The 19,588-nt window shown below is 41.4% G+C and overlaps 1 protein-coding gene across 10 annotated transcripts in view; it reads right to left on the reverse strand.

Annotated features, from left to right (window-relative positions):
- Window positions 1-19,588, reverse strand: part of snap91a (synaptosome associated protein 91a) — a 38,296-nt gene that overhangs the window by 17,568 nt on the left and 1,140 nt on the right. For all 10 annotated transcript variants that reach the window (XM_055041869.1, XM_055041873.1, XM_055041867.1 and 7 more), the window contains exons 2-9: window positions 7,126-7,268; window positions 6,171-6,246; window positions 4,749-4,851; window positions 4,223-4,316; window positions 3,866-3,977; window positions 2,947-3,053; window positions 2,555-2,596; window positions 89-150 (exon numbers count right to left, since the gene is read on the reverse strand). In XM_055041869.1, coding sequence (XP_054897844.1) covers window positions 89-150; window positions 2,555-2,596; window positions 2,947-3,053; window positions 3,866-3,977; window positions 4,223-4,316; window positions 4,749-4,851; window positions 6,171-6,246; window positions 7,126-7,268 — 739 coding nt within the window. The remainder of the gene's footprint in view (window positions 1-88; window positions 151-2,554; window positions 2,597-2,946; window positions 3,054-3,865; window positions 3,978-4,222; window positions 4,317-4,748; window positions 4,852-6,170; window positions 6,247-7,125; window positions 7,269-19,588) is intronic.

Genomic DNA, 19,588 nt, shown 5'->3' on the forward strand with positions numbered 1-19,588 from the left:
ACAGCAGATTAGAGACAAAGATCCTTGAGACAAAGACAGGTGCAGGTACGATGGCAGGGAAACAATGGAAGTTGTAGTAATTACTTACGGCTTCTTCCCCTCCAGGGTGTTGAGATGAGTCTCGAGAGACTCCAAAAGACTTTCAGGGGCCTGCGGAGAAAATGCAGAGAGTGACTCCTAATCCTGACCTGTTGCAGCCGACGTTTCTTTGATCGAGCTGGGCCCCCTGGCATGTAGAACCTGGCACTAAATCAGAAGGGGTCTGATTCGCACAGTTTATGTGCCACAACTTAAACAGAGACCCAGAAAGGAAGAGAAATCGGAAAACAGATGTGTTACGGAGAAAATAAGTTCAAAAACGGTGTGCAAGTCGAGAGAGCACGGTTCCAGTCAATCAGAGTGCAAAGCTGCATGCTCGACTCGGACACAGCCAGCTCCCAGCATGCAAAACAAAGGATAGCCCAATACCCAGCTAGTTTTGTTTCGGGGGGTTCCCCCCCACTAAAGGTCGAAGCTAAATCGGCCAATGAAGTAATCATTAATTGGATTTCCACACTCATTTCCTGTGTCTGTCTATTTAGAGCTTTAAAAATCTGTTATGCTAAAACTTGAAAGGAGCCAGACTGACAATACGCCTGAGAGGGACGGGGAGACACTTTGTCCCGGTGGGTTTTTTCAGGCGCCTGTCCTCACCACTGCACAGCTCAGGCCCAGACGGCTCCAGTGTAAGGAAAACCCTTTCGAACCTGTTCTGATGAAAATCGACATTGGAGCATGTTAGATAAATGGCCAAATTATTAGTCACCATAAGTGACGATTTTTCAGTCTGCTTGCAGTAAGGGCTGCTTCAGACCGAAGAGGAAGATGTTTGTTTACATTTTTACAATATTTACCCGGCTTCTTTGCTCCATCCTGGCCAATTGGTGCAAGCTTATTTTTAACTTGACGACAGGCCAATAATGGTTTGTTAGTTCGGTTTTTTTAAATTTTGGTTTAATGAACAAAAAAAACGAACTGCCTGAACGCACACAATGCCTACAGTGAGTGACAATATTGGCTGGTTTACAAAGCAGCCAATCCAAGAGCGCCATTCATTTTCTGACTGCTGCCGATTGGCTGCAGTAGAGAGACTGTGGATGCTGAGAACAGTTTCCACTGACTGTGTTAACATTTAACTTCCCTTTATAATCAATAAAGCTTTTTTTATTATTATTATTAAATTGAATTGAATTAATGCAGATTGATGTACATTTGGCATTTGAATGTAGTTATTAACGTTTGTTTGCAGGAGCCTAAAATTTTTGCAGACAACCCCAGCTAGTACTGGGGGTCCACTTTACTAGAATGAGCCTTTATTTTTTGTCCTCAATGATCAATAAAGGTTATTCTTTTTAAAGAAGGCTTTGCACATATCCATTGTGACGTCTATTTTCCAGCTGACCAATATCAGCACTCAGCAGAAGAACTTGTGCTGTTTAATAAAGATTGTTGTAAAAAGTTTGTGCAGCAATGCCTGGAAACATAAACATGGTTTCTGTATATATTCAAACCAATACAAGCAAAGCTGCTGCAGAACAGCACAGCACTTACTGCTTAAAAAATCTTGTGTAATCAACAAAATTTGGCTTTAAAATTAGAAGCCAAGCCCACTTCTTGCCGTCGCAATGCCACGTTGAAACACGGGTCACGGTTTTCCGACGCCGCAGCAGAGCCGATGCCATGATTTGTGCCACCTGCTCAGCATGCCGCCGATGCAAACCCTTCATGCTGCCGCTTCCAAAACAGTAACCTCAGCTGTTGAGTTTCCACCGCAGGCCACAGGTTGATCGTCTGAAACACGAGACGAAGAAACATCAAGTTTCTCATCCCGGGAATCTGGTGCACCTTCATGTGACCCATGAACTGGTCACATTCAGTGACCCCTGTGACGAGCGTGCGGCCGTGGAAACTCCACAGAGATGCAATCTCTTCAACTGAAAATGCGCTTTGCAGCCTCAGCAGCTGCCCGCATGTCACCTTCATCCAGTGAAGCTCTTAAAGTTTCATATGGTCCCACTTTGTCTGAGTGGCTACAGTTCAATTCAGCGCTCTCAAAAAAAAATAAAATAAAAACCCCAGCAACAACCCGGCTCTCCTCCCCCTAAGCTGACTTGCTCCCAAACGCCAGCTCTGTGCACTGCTCGCTACTCACACTCTCAGCCTGAATGATCAATCTGCATCTCTGAAAACAAAAGAGAGAAGGGGTGGGCGAAAACAGCGGTCAATAATAATAATAATAAAAGAAAAAAGAAAAGAACCACAGCTCAGTGGTGGGGTGCGGGCGTCCCAGGATGTGTTTTTGTTGTCAAGGAGAAGCAACCACCGTGAAACACCAGCAGGAAGTGGAAAAGAAAAGGTGGAGGACATTCGTACTTCATGCAAGACAGTTAGGAAAAAGAAAGAGAAAACCTGACGTGCATCGTCAGAGGCTCAGTGAACATTTCTCACTTGATAGAGAGTATTAAAAGGCTGCAAAAAAAAACCCAAAAAAACCCCAGGTTTTGGTCGGTCGTACCTGAGTGAGCTCTGGTATGTCGTTTTTGTCTATTCCCACTTGCTGCAACAGAAAAACGACACGTTAAAATTTGAGCAAAGAGTCAAACTCAAGATTCATAACACAACTGTTTATGTGGCCATAGAGACGCATAAAGAGAACCTTTGGGAAGGCACTCAATCGGTCAAATTAAAGCAGGTTTAATTTAAAGCAGGTTTCACTGTCAAAATACGCTGAAAAAAGTTCATTGTTACTAACTTTAAGGAATGTTTGTCTCATCGACTGCAGAGACAGCCAGTTATTCATATGTTAACAGTTTAATATGTAGTTTTACTGATATGTTTTACCACAACCGGGCTTACATGTGTCCTGGAATGAAAAACGAGTTCGACTCCCCCTGCTCCAAACGGTACCTCTGCAATTTTGAAGAACTCAGACACCCGGGTCATCCGCGTCAGAAATCTCTTGTAGATCTCCAGTCCGTCTTTACACTGGCTCCTCTTCATCTGGAAGAATTTCTCTGGACAAACAAAACGGCGGAAAACGTCACCCTTAACAGAGACGACGCGCCGCTCAGCAAGGGGCCGTCAACAGTGTGACAAAAAAAAGACACTTCTGCTTCCGCCGTGGATGAAATTCCACAACCTTGCAATTATTTCGGGATTTGTAAACGAGTCCTCAGCAGCTTTAAGCTGGAGACGATGCGGGGAAACTAGGTCAAAATACACAGCTCAGCATTTTCCACTCATTCTTCTGAGCGCCGGAAAAATATTAAGGAAGAGGAAGAAAACAAATTTAAAAGGGAAGTCCCTTCAAATGTGCTATTTAATTTACTCTGCATTTTACCGGCTGATGTTTTCAATGCTGAAAACAATTCGCTTCTACGTATTGCCATGTCGACTGAAGAGAAAATCAATACTTTCAACGGGAAAAATGTGGAGTCATCAAATGTTACTGCATGGACAGAGAGGCTCTTTGTTTTGTGTGACTAAATTGTGGAAATATAAGAATGAATAACAATGGAAAAGAAGGAAAATATTATAATAAGTGAAAACATTGAATACGTCAGTTTATTGTTTTGTTTTTTTCTTTTTTCCGTTTTCTCTCTCTCTTTCTCTCTCTTTCTGGTTTTTAGAAATCTTTCGATTTCAAACGTGGAATCAGAGATGACCTTATGCTCTAAGAGTTTCCCAACAGAACGCTGCCAAAGGATCCACAACGGTCAGGATGGATGGAGAAAACGACTTTCACGCCAAGGACCCTTTCAAGCTTAAATGAAGGATTGTTTTCCAACATTGGAACAAAATCCGCTAAAAGAAAGCGCCTCCTCACCGAGCAGATTGATGATGCCGTCGTTGTAGCAGGCGTACAGCTTGATGAGATCTTTGAAGAGAAGGAGAAAGCAGGCGTTTATCACGCCGTTGTTCAGATCTTTGGGGTGAACCTGTGAGCAAAAAGTGTAAATTTGTTTTTTGATTTAGAGCCACAGACATTTGCACCATCTTTCCAGAAACACACATGAACTGCATAGAAGTACTTAATAACACACACACACACACACAAAACAAAATCTAACACAACCTTCTGGTTTTATTATTAGTTTAGTAATGATCATAAAACATAGGGCGTGTTTCCCGTGTCGCAGCGAATCCGGTGAGCGTTGTCGCCCTGCCATCGAGTGTCTCTTACCTCAAAATCCAAAAGCGAGTCGATCTGGCTCTGCAGGATCGGCATTCCTTTCAACAGCTTCTCCACCGACATGGTCCTCATCGCTCCGTCGGCTCTGAGATTCAAGGAGCAGAGGAAACGCTTACATTCGAGGAGAAAAGGTGAACTTTTCTACGACGACTTCTTCGGAAAGCTCTTCCCACGTCTGCCGCACGTGTCTTCCAGCTGCCTCGTTTCTATTCCGTTCAGGTTCGGTGCCCGTTTATGCAGGCATAGTGAAAACCTCATGTCTGCCAGCTACAACACATGGAGCTGTAAAATATCCAAATATGACCGAAACATTCATCTCTTCGCTCTGGAGAAGCTCCAGCGTTATCCGACACACCAAACGAGTATCACACCTGGATCCCCTTGTGAGGTGCGTCCCGCCTCAATGGATGAGGGGGCGAAAGGGAAGGAAGAGAATCCTTTAACTCTTGATAAAAACAATAAATGATGGAACCTTGGCAGCTGCGGTAAAACGTAACAAAGAATTGAGCAACAGTACCCCTTTTTAACTCGTCCAAAGTCGAAGGACATCTGTCTGTAGGCGAAGGCCTTCTCGTTGAGATAGCGGCTGTAGCGTCTGATGAACGTTGACATGTCGTAGCCTGCGGAGAACACATCCATATCATCATGTCTGCAGTGAGCCGTGTTCCCATTGTGCAAACGGATGAAGCTCTTTTTTTTTTTGAAGGATGTGACCCTACTCTGGTGACGATAAACGACGCTCTGTTTCGACATTGCAGTCATTACATTGTAGAGAAGAGAAGTCATGAATTTTTTTTTTTCACCAGTGAACAGACTGGATTTCTGCTCTATGTGCAGTAAAGCTGCTCCAAACTCATATCCATGTGGGAACTAGAATTGAGAAAACGCGTGTCTGCCCTTTAATTCAAGGCTCGACCATAAATGCAAAGGAACAGGCAGCAATAGAGAACAGAGGGAGTGAATGAACCATGGAGGCTGAATAAACAGCACAGATATTTATTTTCAAATAACTTAAGAGTCTTTCTTAACCTAAATTGTGCTTAAATTAAACTGATTTTTCTTAGTGGTTGTATCATTTTCACTTTTCCTCTTTATTTTTTCGCAATTTCACATGGGCGGGAATTTATGGGTAATTAATGTCAGTATTTTCTTTACAGCAAATGCACATTTACGTTTACTTCCAGCAGATGTTGAAGTTGGGTTCAAAGAGTCACACCTAAACAATTAAGAGTAGCTAGAAATGACTGATGTATGAATACAGAAATAAGGAAAAGATCATTTACTCAATAAGCCATGTTAGCGTTACTTCTGTTTGTCGTATTACCATTCTTCACAAAAATGTGTTGCAAAATGACTCATCCGACGATAACCCAAGGTAATAGAGGAGACAGCATGTTTTTCTAGAGTGGTAAGCGGCTCTTTTTTAAATATTTTTGAGTTCATGATGGTGCTTTATGTTCGTCGGCCTCTGTGGGAACGTTTCTTAACATGGGAAGCATTAAAAAGGTTCTTAAAATGCACACTTTGGCTCTGTAAACTCTCCAGTCAAGCAAGCAGAAACACATCTGAGACAGCAGGCTGTGAACCCAGCATTTATCAGCGTGGGTGATGTCCTAATTTCCATAGCAATCGGTTCCTCTGACTGCAGCAGAGACGACTTGTGGATGTCAAGGTGTATTTTGCTGCCTTAAGTTTTTTTTTTAAACTGATTTTAAACACTTATTTTTACGAGTCAATATAAAAAAGACTGAAATTAAAAAAAAAATACACATCCAAGTATATGTTTCCACATTGCTTGAAAGGATGTAAGAAAATCTGCATGTTTCATTAACGCTCAAGACCCAGATTATGTAATTTTGGTTTGTTCTGTCTGAGTGTTGAAGCTGCTCCTCTGTGGCTGTGTGTGACCTGGTAATTGTTCGGGTCGGACGCCACGCACCGTGGGAGCCGGTTTTGTCCAGGAAGTTGCTGAGGTTGAACAAAGTGTTCCTAGATGCCAGGAACTGGACGAATCTCTGCAGAAAAGGACAAATGCACAACGTCACATATTTATGGTCTTACGTTGGAGTTTATTTTTGCGCTACTTTCTAGTTTTTGTTAAGCATTCCCTGCGTCTGTCATGTCTTTAAAATCACAGTGGACTCGTTTCAGAGGAGTCAAGCAGCTCTCTGACAGCATAAAGTGAACAGGCTCAATGTTACTGATATTTAAATAAAGATGAGGGTAAGCATTAGTCTAAGGTGGACACATAATGGGTCAGAAAACTAAAATGTGGTGCAAAAATAAACTCTAATGGTATTAAGCCATAAAGAATATCCCAACTTCTTGTCTACCAGGAACAGGAAGCAATTTAATGAAACTTTGATGGAAAGAAATAAAAATCTCTAAATTTACAAACCATTTGTGACATGTAAGTTTGTTCCCTATAATGAAATTATAGTTATCACGTCACTATAATTCAGTGGCCCATGCCAACACAATGCAGTTGTCCTTGCTCCTGCTGCGACGTCAACAAGGTTTATGCCGTTATTGTGACGTTGCTGAAATATCCCCTAGTTTTTTCACAAGCAATTTTCATTCCAGTTTTCCCGGTAGAGCTTATAAAACTGTGTTGTGGTTTGTTGGTAGAATCTGGGTTTATGGCAGCAAGCCGGATTGTCCTTTCCGTGAGTTCTATGCGACTTTTTCCCCTCGTCATCACAATTGCGTATCGTCTCATGTTAATATTGGCTCACAGAGCGTCGACTGAAACTTCTTTTAATGCACAATCGGTGTTCTGTTTTGCATTTAGGGCTTCACAGCAAAATCTAGGTCGGCTGGTGAGCTAAAACAGCAAAAAAAAAAACATATATAAATGTATATATATCATGCTTTCTGTGTGCAATTGGTCTAACCTCGTTGCCGTGCACCATGAGGTGGTGTGTGGTGATCAGGGCTTTGAAAACCACCACCCAGCTGGCGTTGCCCACCCTCTCCAACAGCGTGTCTGCCATCTGGGGGACGTTCACGTTGGAGTCCTGGGTGGCCTGGATCAGGTCTGAGGAGCAGAGGAAGAACAAACATGAGGTCGGGCGATGATACAGTGCTGGTGCTGAAGCTTTTGAGAATAACGCAAACAGATTGGCGGAAGGAGGAAGACAGATGACCAGAAAGCAGATGGGAATATGGAGAATAACTGTGGGGACATTAAATATCTGCTTCTGCGTCGCTCAGACTCACTCTATGTGTGAAATTACACTGTTTAGTGCCTACTAGTGTTGCTAAAAATCATTTAAATGTCCTGGTATTTAAACGAGCAGCTTCCTATTTGGAATCTAAGCTCGGGTTGTGAGCTGAGGTGGTTCTCATCTCATCAAGCCTTGCCGTTGTTTCACATTCAACAGAAACGCGTTCGCTTCACATTGTGATGCTTTTGCTTACTGTGTGAGTCACACTGGCTGACGCTTTGTTTGGTTTCTGCAGCAGAGCTCTTCAGCTAGCTTAGGGAGCCAGAAAGAGAGAGTGGAATATTCCACAGCAGAAAGATGCACAAAAAGACCAGATGACTGCAGTCAGACTGAAACCCCTCAGAAGATAATGAAACAAACAGCTGTTTTTCAACTAGCAACTAATTCCTCATCATTATATTGTCTGTCTGTCACAAGCGGCGTTTCCATCTACAACAGTGCGCAAAACATTGCCAATATTCCGCTAATGTTGAAAAAAAAGACAACAACACAATTTTGCAACTGCGATGATGTATCCATTAAATAAGAAATGCAATCAATCTCATGTGTGAATAAGTTTGCCATTAAAAACACCTGCCTGCCATTACCCACCAACTACCTCCTGTCGTCTTCTTCTTTGTGGTTTGCGCCAGTGGTAACATCCGGTTGTTGATCATGTGACCAGTGCAATGCGGAAAAAAGTGTCACTATTTTTGATACAGCCCCCAAAACGCCTCATTAAAAAAAACAACGTATTTTTTAAAATCCCTTCTGCAAATATTTCCCCGCCGGCCGCAAACACCGACTCCCGTTTAATCCCGTTGTGTTTGCTTTTGCTTTGCGCTCTCGTTTTTTGACAAATTGCCTTGTGCGTTTGGTTCTGACACTCTCAATTCATCGTGGCGTGTCTGAATCGGTTTGCACTGGTTAGAAATATGAGACAGGGAACAGTCACAGTGTTATCGCCATGCTTGGCGTTGAATGGGCCTTACAATGTTTTTCATTGTTCCAGCTGACAGCTCATTTGGCGAAGCCCGTGTTTTCGGCCATTTAGCCGAGCTCAACAGCTTAGCCGCCACTTTTCTATACATATTGCTCTAATAGCATTCTCTGAAGACTGAAGGAAGACCGAGGTTCATTTGACCTCTGGCAAGTCGGGCGGCTCCTTTTGCTTCCGCTGTCGTGTTTCCATCATGCAGCAACAACAAGAGCACATTTCCTGTTCAGTCGTAAGACAGCAAGAGCACCGGCACACACGCGCACACGCAGGAGTGTGAAGGATAATCCCTACAGGGCCGATGAGTCAGCAGCCTGCATCATCCTACACTCTTCGTGTCCCTGTCTCCTTCTGTCTGTCAGCCCGTCTCACTCTCCGCCCGCTTCTCTCTCTGTTGCCTCCTGTTAAGAGTCAGTGGCTGTGCTATGACTGCGGGGACAAAACGCAACACCTCTTATTGGCTCAGACAAGTGTCCCAGGACCAAGAGGGAAGCTACGTTTACTGATCCCATGTACCCAATCGTGCTCATTCACAATTACACACATGCAGCAGTGTGAGTGAAACGGAAAGACAGAGAGGAAGTGCTGCAAACAAGATTGAGTGTAAGAATTCATACAAATTATCAGCATGAATGACAATTAGCTTTTGTGTGCATGCTTGGATTAGGATTTCATTTATTGCCACATAAACCAAATGACCTTTACGATGACTACGCCAGTAGTATCAGCCAAGGGACTACTTTCTGTATGCACACGTGAAGCACACAGATGTGTGCGAGCGTACCAACGCCAAGCTAACGCCATGCCTTTAGCAAACCCACAACTTAATCCCCATTAAACCAGGTCAAGGTCTGGTCGTGCTGTTCAGTGTATCAATGAGGTGTCACCTGTTTCTGTTTGTTTCTCAATATGTGAGCAATATCTGTACATATGTCTGAACAGTGTGTATTTTGGGCAGTTGCTGGAGCAACCTGCAGTCAGTTTTGACACAAGACCGCAGGAGGAAAGGCGAAGCAGCTGGCGTACGCCGACTGTCTTGAGCTCTTTACCCAGCTGACCTGCGCCGGGTCGGATAACTGCCACCGAATCTGGGTTCCTCCACGGCGCCTGCCACACCCGGCAACACACAGCAGGACTCCGGTTTCGACGAGCAGCCTGCAACGCATCGATAGCTGTAAGTGATCTCACAGTGCCGGAGCACAACTCAGGACGAATCCCCCAAAAGAAGCACTCGCTGCAGGAAACACTCTATCCTCTGCCTCCCTTCCTTTCCCACAGATACTGAATGGTGCAAAATACCTACTAGAGACATGCCAAGGTGGTCGTCTTGGCAACAGCTCCCTCGAGCTTGGAGAGTGAGTTTAAATTCCTTTAAAATCATCCTGACAGCTTGTTGTCATGATGTTTGCATCACCTGCCATGACGTGTCCCGACTGTCTGGATTCACCTGACCGCACACGAGACCCTATAGGATTTCTCTCCATCTGACATCCACTCCACGTCCTTTATATTACTCTGTCCATGTTCAAACAGACGACTCCTAAACATGGCGACAGACGTGTTCCAATGAGGACGCGACGCCCGCAGGTCGACCGATGGAGCGCTGAGCGGCTCATGAAGGGAGAACCGGAACCCTGCGTTTATTTTTAATCTGCTCTCACCCTCAGGCAACGTTTACGAAGGAAAGAAAGAAAGAAAGAAAAAAATACCCAGAATGCACTGTAGCGAGCGCAGCATAGCATGGCATCAACGTGTTGTGGCAGCCAAAGGCAGAGGGTGCCAATGGGATGCGGACATTGTGGAGTCTGGATATGACATCTGAGGAAGAAGCTGGCAGCCATTGGAACCTGCTCTGCTGACTTCATATGGACACTCAGTCTACTGTTTGCTGTGCTGCAGCTTCTCTCCATGTCAATAGTGCATTAAAAAAAACACTAAAAAACAATCTCATCTGTATACCGGACATTCATCCAGGTCGTCAGTTATTCACAGATCACCGAAAGCAATCATATGGAAAGATATGAAAAAAATATCCGTATTGACATGACGATAAAACCAAACCTGGTAACAGGATTTAATGGTTTTAATATTCAAACACAACAGTGTTTCAGAGGTTGGAATGATTTTAAAACACATTACAGGGTCCTTCACCAGTTTTAAATCGTATGTGGGAGCATTAGATCCTTTGTAGAAAAAGGAAACTAGTAATGAGGGCCTTTATTTGGTTCACAAAATTGAAAAAAAGAAGCATTTTAAACCCTCTTTTGGCAATGTGAGCCACTTAGAAAGAGATAAAGATGAAAGTTACAATGTGTGAACTGGTCAAACCTAAACTGGAATATTCCACATTGGTGCTTCTACACAAGATCCCATGCAACAAATTCTGTGACATGTTTCTTTTCCTCCGGCACAACTCAGTAGTGGGGCAATGATACAGCAAGAAACACGAGCTTCACTCTATTATTGATATGCGGTTGGCTGACATACGGTTAGCGAACAGCATCGCACAACCAATTACAGTACTGTGGAACAGCATTTGTCTCCTTTCAGATTTCTGTTGTTTTTTTTACTTTTTTGTCACTGAAATCTTTTAGATCATCACACAAATTTGCATATCAGAAAAAAAAAATAGTCTGAGTAAATACAAAATAAAGCTTTCATTTGATGAGTTAAGTGAAGGAAGCCAACTAATGTATCCCAACCCCTTCGTTTTGGTCCATTTTCACCAGTGTACCATCAAAAGATGACAAGAGCCTGTCTGGCAACGCAAAGTAGGGAAAAAATCGGAAAGATCGACTTATCAGGCCTCAAACCAAAGAGATTCAAGAATGGTAATGGCGAACCAACCAGACACTGTCATAGTGGATAAACAACAGAGGAAAGCCGTTTTGGTAGATGTAGCAATACCAAGTGATTGTAACATCAGGAAAAAGTCGATTGTCAGTTTTTTGAAAATAAGTCACCAAAGGGGTCTGAAAAGTCACTAAAAATGGCAACAAGGTTGCTAAGTTGGCAATAACACTTTCCCTCATGCAGACCACTGTACCCACACATCGTTATGCCCCTCAGTCTGTTGGCTGCGCCTACTTTGGTGGAATTTTTCAGAAATTGTTTAGGGTCATTGTTCGGCTTCCACAGGGGGCCTCAGTTACACTTCAAGCTAAAGCAGGACAGTGATTCAAAGTTTTGAACCTCAAGTTCAAATCTGAATGGTTCAAAAGAATAAGGTTTCAGATTGGAATAGTCAAAGTCTGTATCCAATGGAGATGTTGTTCCATGGCCATATGAAAATGCCTGACGACAGTCACTACTGCGCCACAACCAGTCATTTGGTTTAAGGGACAATTACTTTTGTTTTTGTAGGGCTAGTTTGATTTGGATGACTTTTTTCTTATACTAAATGGGCATTAAATATGCAGCGACTCTTACGCTACAGTTTTTCCCCAGAACATCCCATGAAAAGATCAGAAACAGAAACTGAGGGGCAGCCTGACAGAGGAGAGCACATCTAGTTGCTACTAAGATTTAGAGAGGCAGAGATAATAGTGTGACGGCGTGGAAGATATTCGACTCGGCTCGTTAATCTGGACCCACACTGATGGCAGGGCACTCCACCTCCCACGCTGTGTTTGACATTACACAGATACCCGCTGAGCGATCGAGTCTGCAGTACATGCTAAGCTTTATCAACAACAAACTTCAAAGTTCTGCTTTGCAGTGAAACTGTTGGCAAAAATCACTCCTCACTGGGAAAACAAGAAAAAACAAGAAGGGAGGACCAAAGATGAAGGGGGCAACCACACACTGTGAACACAAGTGATTTTGCACATTTTATCAATTTAAAACAGAAGTTAGAGCTGCATTAAGCAACGGAAAGGTCAATAGACTCTCTTTGTTACTTATGTGTGTGTCCCATATTGGTGCAAAATGAAACATTTGACTAGAATACGTTTGGCTTGATGAGTTATGCTCTGCAGACCAATGAATGATGAGAAGTGTCAGGGCAAAAAACAAGAACTGATGATCTACAGCAACCTTGGCTCAAGAATCAGTCCTGTGCTCCTGCCAACAGAACCCTTATATTGAACTTTATTGATGATTCCACTCCAGACGTTTTAGAAAGAAATTCATTTGGAGGTACATCGAAGCAGTCTGGGCTTATATAACACCAGCACTAATTGGATGGAAATCAACAATTCAACAGGACAGGGACATTGAACAAACCACAATGAAAAGCTAAACACTTTGCAGACCGAGCAGATGTGTTTAGATAAGTTTGGCATGCCAGAATCTGGGTCGGAGTGGCATCCAGAGATAGAATTACTAAACTCAGATGAATTAAAACACAAAACTCAACAACATCCTCTTCTGCCCAGAGGATAAAAGAAATGGATCTTAGTGTCAAGCAGCATTCACGCTGAAGGAAAACAGCGTGAATGCTAGGTTTCATCAATTGGAAAAGAAAAAGTCAAAGAAATGCTCAAGTCACTTTTTTCAAGTGAATATTTGGTCCATCTTACTTTAAGTAGCCATAAAATGCCATTTAAGGATTATGCCCATTATCATTATTTTTAAATCAATGGAACTTTTAATATCTGTTAGTTATTTTCAATTTACTGTATAGCTGTGTCCGAATTCAGGGTCTGCATCCATCGAAGGACACGTCTACGTAGGACGGGTTCTTCATAGACCGCGAATAAACGCTGACCGGAAGAAAAAACTGCACTTTTCTACATGGAACACATATAAGCAAATTATTCTGTTACAAATATAAACTCTCCACATCTCAGATAGGACACTACTATTAAATAGACCTATTATGTTTGAAGGCTCAATTTCAATAAATCAAACTGATTTGCTCTGCTTTGAAATACTTTTGTAAACCAAACATTTTACGACTAGGTTACCTAATACTTGTCTGAATAATATCAGTGTTTAACTTACACTCATTGGAGAAAGCTAGCGTGAATTTTAATAACAATGGACCAAGAGTTAGGCGTTCTCCTCCGGGACAACGAACCTGAAGCGCCCGGCCAGCTGACAGCTGACGAGGGGAAATGTCAGAGCAATACTGCAGTTATTGCTCGGTATTGATGAACCGAGCAGATATTTGAGACTTACACACTTACATTCTCGCCTAAAAGCATTGTACCAAATCACATTATGTCATTTTAAAGCGTAATGTAGCACAATAATTTGTAGCTCTCCACCACCATTGATGCTCTTCCTGAATGCCCGGTTGGGACCCGCAATAAATTATAGGATACGATGATCCTTCAAATATAGGGAAACGGAGGGTGCGTTTGAAGGCCGAATTTGAAGAAGTCTTCAAATTCGGACAGGCCTTGTCGCTACGCTATGACATAATCGGCCTACAAATCCGACCTTCGAAAAATGCAGACCCTGAATTTGGACACAGCTTATAACCAAGTTCCAAATACCACATTGAAAAACCCCAGTGTAATATCTGTCAATCAAGTCGGGTGCTAGGCTACACTCTGTTTTTTTTAAAGGTTTTATTCTCTCTAGTGGCCTTTATTTGACAGTGAATTGACATGAAAGTGAATAATGAGAAAAGGGGGAAGACATGCGGCAAAGGTCACCAGGCCAGAATTCGATCTTGCGACAACGATGTAGAGGATTAAGGCTCCATGTGTGGGCTGTGCTTCACCCCTGTGCCACCACAGCACCCAAATATACCATGTTATACTGTATTATGTTATACTGTATTATGCTATGCTACGCTATATTATACTAGGGAATGCTATTCTATGTTTTACTATACTACACAATACTTTACTGTAATCCCCTTTTTTATGTTTGCAGCCAATGAAAGAACATTGTCAGTGGCAGATATGAAAGAATTTATAAGATGCGAACCATCTAGAAGCTGGGCTTCTGGATTTGTGCATCTACTACACACACGTAAACACACCTCATATAAAATGTTAAAGTTGGGATTGGGAAGAGACCTCCAATTCTCTTATTTGCATTTTGTCTGTGCGTGGGTTGAAAACTTTTAAAAACTCAAATCAAACATAAACGCCTAATCAAACTGCATCCTTCAAATTGCAGTTTATATTTTTCTTTCTTCTTCTTCTGTTTTTTTTTTTTTTTAAAGAACACCATACAAAAATCAGTGTATTGTATTACCATTTTGAAAATATTGAGTGGTGGTGCTCAAAAACCTTAGCACTGAAAAGATCTTTGTTGTTAACTTTCTTTTGGATCCTCTGCTCTAAAGGATATGCATGTAATATATTATAAAATAGAACAAAAAATATATGTCTCCCTTTTCAAAGGCAGTCATTATAAGAAAAAACAAAACAAAGTCTTCCCAGTTATGTGATTGAGCGTTTGCCACTGAACATTTCCAAACAGTGAATTCCTTCTGCAAAAAACACAACAACTAAGAAACCATAGAGCAACAAACATGAATATTTAGGGGGAAAAAATCAGCAAACCAGATGAGTCCAAAAGACCATCCTAAGAGCTTCCCAGCCTAATCATTATCCAGGAGGCCTTCTGGCTCTGAAATCTGGTAACACATTGATTGTGACATATGCAGCGGTAACAGCACCCTGTCTGCCAGAGGGGACTCAGCATGCAGTTTATGTTCCTAATCGCTTGCCGTCCTGCTTCCCCCACCCCGCCACTCACCAACACACACCCAGCAGGTAAAATGTGCTGCTTTCACTCTGAGTGTGGCATTCCAGCATCTCTGCTGAGATAAAACCGCTAATTGGAGTTGCACTATTCAGAGCCGCAGGAGATAAGGTGATAATTACCAAAGGATCCAGACCCTTCATCTGCGTCATGATCTTTGCATGATGCGGATATAAAAAAAGAGACTTTTTTTCTCAAGCAAATTTTCTAAAATGTGTCCTTCACACTTGCCAAGACGTCGTGACTGTTGGAATAGCAGTAAGATTTAGAGGTTTGGGAATGCAATGGGCAGATAAAATGATGGAGGCCATTAGGAGCAGCAGGAGTGGTTGGGCTTGTCTTTAGAAACAGAGCCATTTTCATTTGGCCGACATTCAAGTCTTGTCTCACTGATTCTTTCTGGTCTGCAGATAAAACTGCCCCAGCAGGCTTGGTTCTCACCTATGCTTCCAGAATTCCTCACAAGAGAAACAAATAGCGTTTATCACACGTTCTGCTTATCGCAGCATTCATTTAGCAGCTGCTGTTGAGAGAAAAAAGAAATTTCAAAAATGAAGCAGCATAGACACTTCTGTCTGTCATGAGAGAGACTTACATAAACAGATGTTTTATAAGGAATCAGGGCAAATGTTGTGCCAAAAACAGATAACCAATACAAGAAGAGCACCTTAAACCCATATTTCTCTGTACAGACATTATGCAATCGCTCCAAAATGTCTAACAGTACTGTCTGACTCGCATCTCACACAGCACTGTATCATAGAATTAGCACTGAATGTGGTTGGTGCGACATTCCTCTTTCGCTGATTTGTATCCCATCCAGTAGTTCAGATAATTATACACCAGCTCCAAACCCATTTAGAGAAAAATATGCTTCCTAAACAAGACAAGCTACTTGCAAAGGTGAGCTAATACTTCTGGATATTAAGCAAAATCTGGATGCAGTGAGATTGTAGTCTTTTGTCTGAATGGTGTGAAAATCATCTACCAATTCAGACCCTTGACTCACAGCTGCATCTTCAATTCAGGCCACTTCCTCAAACAGGGCACTCAGTGCTCCCAGCCTGGGTCTCAGAATGCAAGCTAAGTGAAGTTGCAAATGTACATCCCATTATGCTGAGCGATCCGTCCCACATTACAAGCCAATCTTTTCCCAGTTTAGAAAACGCGTCAGGTTTTTAACCACAATTGTCTCTGAGCTTCTTTAAAGATCAAAATGTGCCTTTAACTTCGTTGTAAATCTCCAGAAGGAGACCTGTTTACTATTAAATTATAGAATTGCAGAAATATTTCAAGTATAGATAAAAAATAGCATTCAAGGACTTTGGTTATAGTGTAAAAACAAAGACGTTAATAAGGACTGCAGCAAGATTGTATAGACCTTATAAGATGTCAGAGAAACACGTTGGCTTATAATGTTTTGGTAAAATTGACTAATAAGATCAGTGTATAATGCTTTCTACAATGAGAAACATGATTGTACTTTATTGCATCGAAATTTCTGAAGACTTTTGATTGAATTACCTACTTTTGGTCTATCTAAAGTTTTAAAATAGAAGCATGTCCTTAATGTTGCTTATACCAAACAGGCACACATGTAGACTGTGATATCTTTAATCCAGAAGAACCAATCTTCTCAAGTTCTTACTCTTTAATATTTTTAACTTATTGAGAGATGAGAGCGAGGTCAGACATACACTCAGCTTCTCATCGACTACTGTGCTTATGTAACATTAATTGGGGTTTTAGCCAAATAAGTAGTAGGAAAAGATACCAAGGTCTAAAGCTTGTTGTTATTGGACAAATTAGATGTTTTTGAAAGTGGGTTCTGTTGTGAAGTTATGATCAGTCAGTATTTTGACTTTTGCTGTTGGCTGAAAAAGCAATCTCCATTTCATCAAAGCAAAGATGCCAGCAGTATAATTTAGTGCAGATTAAATATCGACTGCTAGAAGCTCTTTGCAGAGCAACACTTCTAAAGAGTTTAACTATGAATTTGGTTGGTCTGTGGCATTTTAGGCATTTGAAGAGCAAGCTCGAAAAAAAGATAATTCCACTGTCATCAGTTGTAGTAGTAAAAAGGTTTATTAGAGTGAATCTGAAGAAATGTAAATACATTGTTGAAGGCTAAGTGCTAGCCAGAGGATGGCCATTCTTTTACCTGACTTATTTAAAAGACTAAAACTGATCTTATATTGTTTTCCATCACTGTGAGGATTTTTTAACTTTACTCCAAACTCACTGCAGTACGATGTCTGTCACTTTGCAGTGCATGTATTTGGTAGTGGAGTTACCCGACATTCATCATATCTCTGGTTATCTGTCCATCTGCCAGCTCACTTCCTGTCTAAACCCTGTCAATAACAATTAATCAGACCACAAAATCTGCCAAAACAAAACAAACATTGATTTAAAAACAAAGGGTTGAAAAAAAAGCTGATAAAAGTTCATGTTGCCAGTTGACTTAAAACTAGCATTGTTGGATCAATTGGATCAATGTTGCAGATGATTATATTTATGCATGTGAACACACACCAAATTTTGGTTATGTACACATTTTTCAATGTGTCTTTGTGCAGCACTTAACAGAAACAGATAAAATAAGGTATGTAACTTAAAATACTGCCGTTTTCTCTAATGAAGAAGAGATGAGGTAATGGCACAAATGAAAAGATTTTTGCAGATTATTAGTTGCAGCTTCACGAGGATTTGTTTAATGTAATATTTTTTAAATAAAGGTGAGCATACTTATTTCTGTCCTCTTAAAATAAATTTTGTCCAATGATAATCTGAAAAACCTCTTTGACAGCAGCAAAGTTAAAGAAAAGCTAGTACTAGCCTCCATGAGGGCAGGATTACGTTTCTTCACAAAGTCCAGAAACAAACTTCTGCAAATAGACCAGGTTACACTTGACTATTAGCTAAATCACCAGGTTTCATTGTTCATATTTATATTTTGTATGGACTGATTCTTTGTTCTAACACAAACTCAGTTTGTTTGAGTTTTCCCAACTCCAACTTAGAAACATTTCCTTTAATTTCATTTTTTTTCCTTATTCCAAACATTGTGGCATCTATACTTCTTGGCTGTTATGTACTAAATTATGAGGGGTTTTTGTGTGTGTGTGTGTGTATTTACGCTCAATGTTTTAATATTGAATAATTTGAACTGTGAAAGCTTCATTAAAGTTTTCTGTCTCATTTTTGTTTAAAATATTAAGTCGTATATAATCCTGAGTTACAGTGTCACGCCAAAGTATGACACCCAGTAAACCAGAAAAGTCTGGTTTGTAGAAACATCAGTTACAGATGCAATTACATTGCATCTGTAATTACATTGCATGATGTAAAACACATGTTGAAAGTGTTTTACATCACCCTCAACATGTGAGAATATCAGCTCTGCTTTCATTAAATCTCTCCACTGCAATTTTAACTGTATCTCTGGGTAATTATCCTGCTGGATCAAGAACCTCCACCCTTTCTCAAAAATGCTAAGAGTCGTTCTTCCAGCAATGTCCTCTATTTACCTCCATCAGTTTCAGCTTCTCTGTCATTACTGGAGAATCATGTCCCAAGACATGATGCAGACACCACCATGTTTTATGATGAAGATGGTGATGTGCAGTGTTAGTTGTCTGCTGAAGTGTATTTCAGGTGGATCAAAAGGTTACATTTTGATCTTTTTGACCTTTTGTTTCCACTGCCTCTACAAGATTTGTGGTCTGCTTGAAACATGACTTCTGGCTTTATTTCAAAAAAAATTTTCTTCCCATTATTAATTCATAAATACCGGATTCTTCCCTCCATGTTTACCAATGGCCTGATTTCTCTTTCTTTGATGAACTATTGTCTTTTCCCTGGGCATGTCTGGGTAAGTATAGTGTTGAGCCATGCTTTTCAGCTTTTTGCCTGACTTGATTGCTATGTGTAATGTTCCCTAACAACCATTTGAGGGCCTTACCTGACAGCTTGATCTGCACTGTGAGTAAATTTCACATGAGTGAATTCTACTTAAATCTGGGGTGTCCAAAGTCAGTCCTCAAGGGCCAATATCCTGCATGTTTTAGTTCAACACTCTGGTCGCAGCTACTTACTCAGTTATGTGTTCTCAGTTATGTGTTCTCTGTGCCACACTAAAGCGGCAAATGATGTCCCTCCAAATACCCAATTAATCTGCACTTGTGTGTAGAATGTGTGTGTGCGTATTTCTGGTTTTTGTAGTGTCATTGGAACCTCACTTGAAACAGTCCCATGGAAGGCCCATAGATGGTATGGGGACCAAATACCAGACCAATTTAGTATCGTATTGCTGGTTGGTGGTTAGCACTAGAAACTGAGTAAACACAGTGAAACTTGGGGGCTAGGCTACATTGAATCAATGGAGGTCAGTGCAATGCAAGGCTAGCAGAACAAACTAGTGTGAATCAATGACCCTGTACTTTTGAATGAAATATTCCTGTACTATGGCAAAAATATGTGTTATGA

This window comes from Poeciliopsis prolifica, unplaced genomic scaffold (assembly GCF_027474105.1).
Source record: "Poeciliopsis prolifica strain line A6 unplaced genomic scaffold, Auburn_PproV2 SCAFFOLD017, whole genome shotgun sequence".
Lineage (NCBI taxonomy): Eukaryota > Metazoa > Chordata > Actinopteri > Cyprinodontiformes > Poeciliidae > Poeciliopsis > Poeciliopsis prolifica.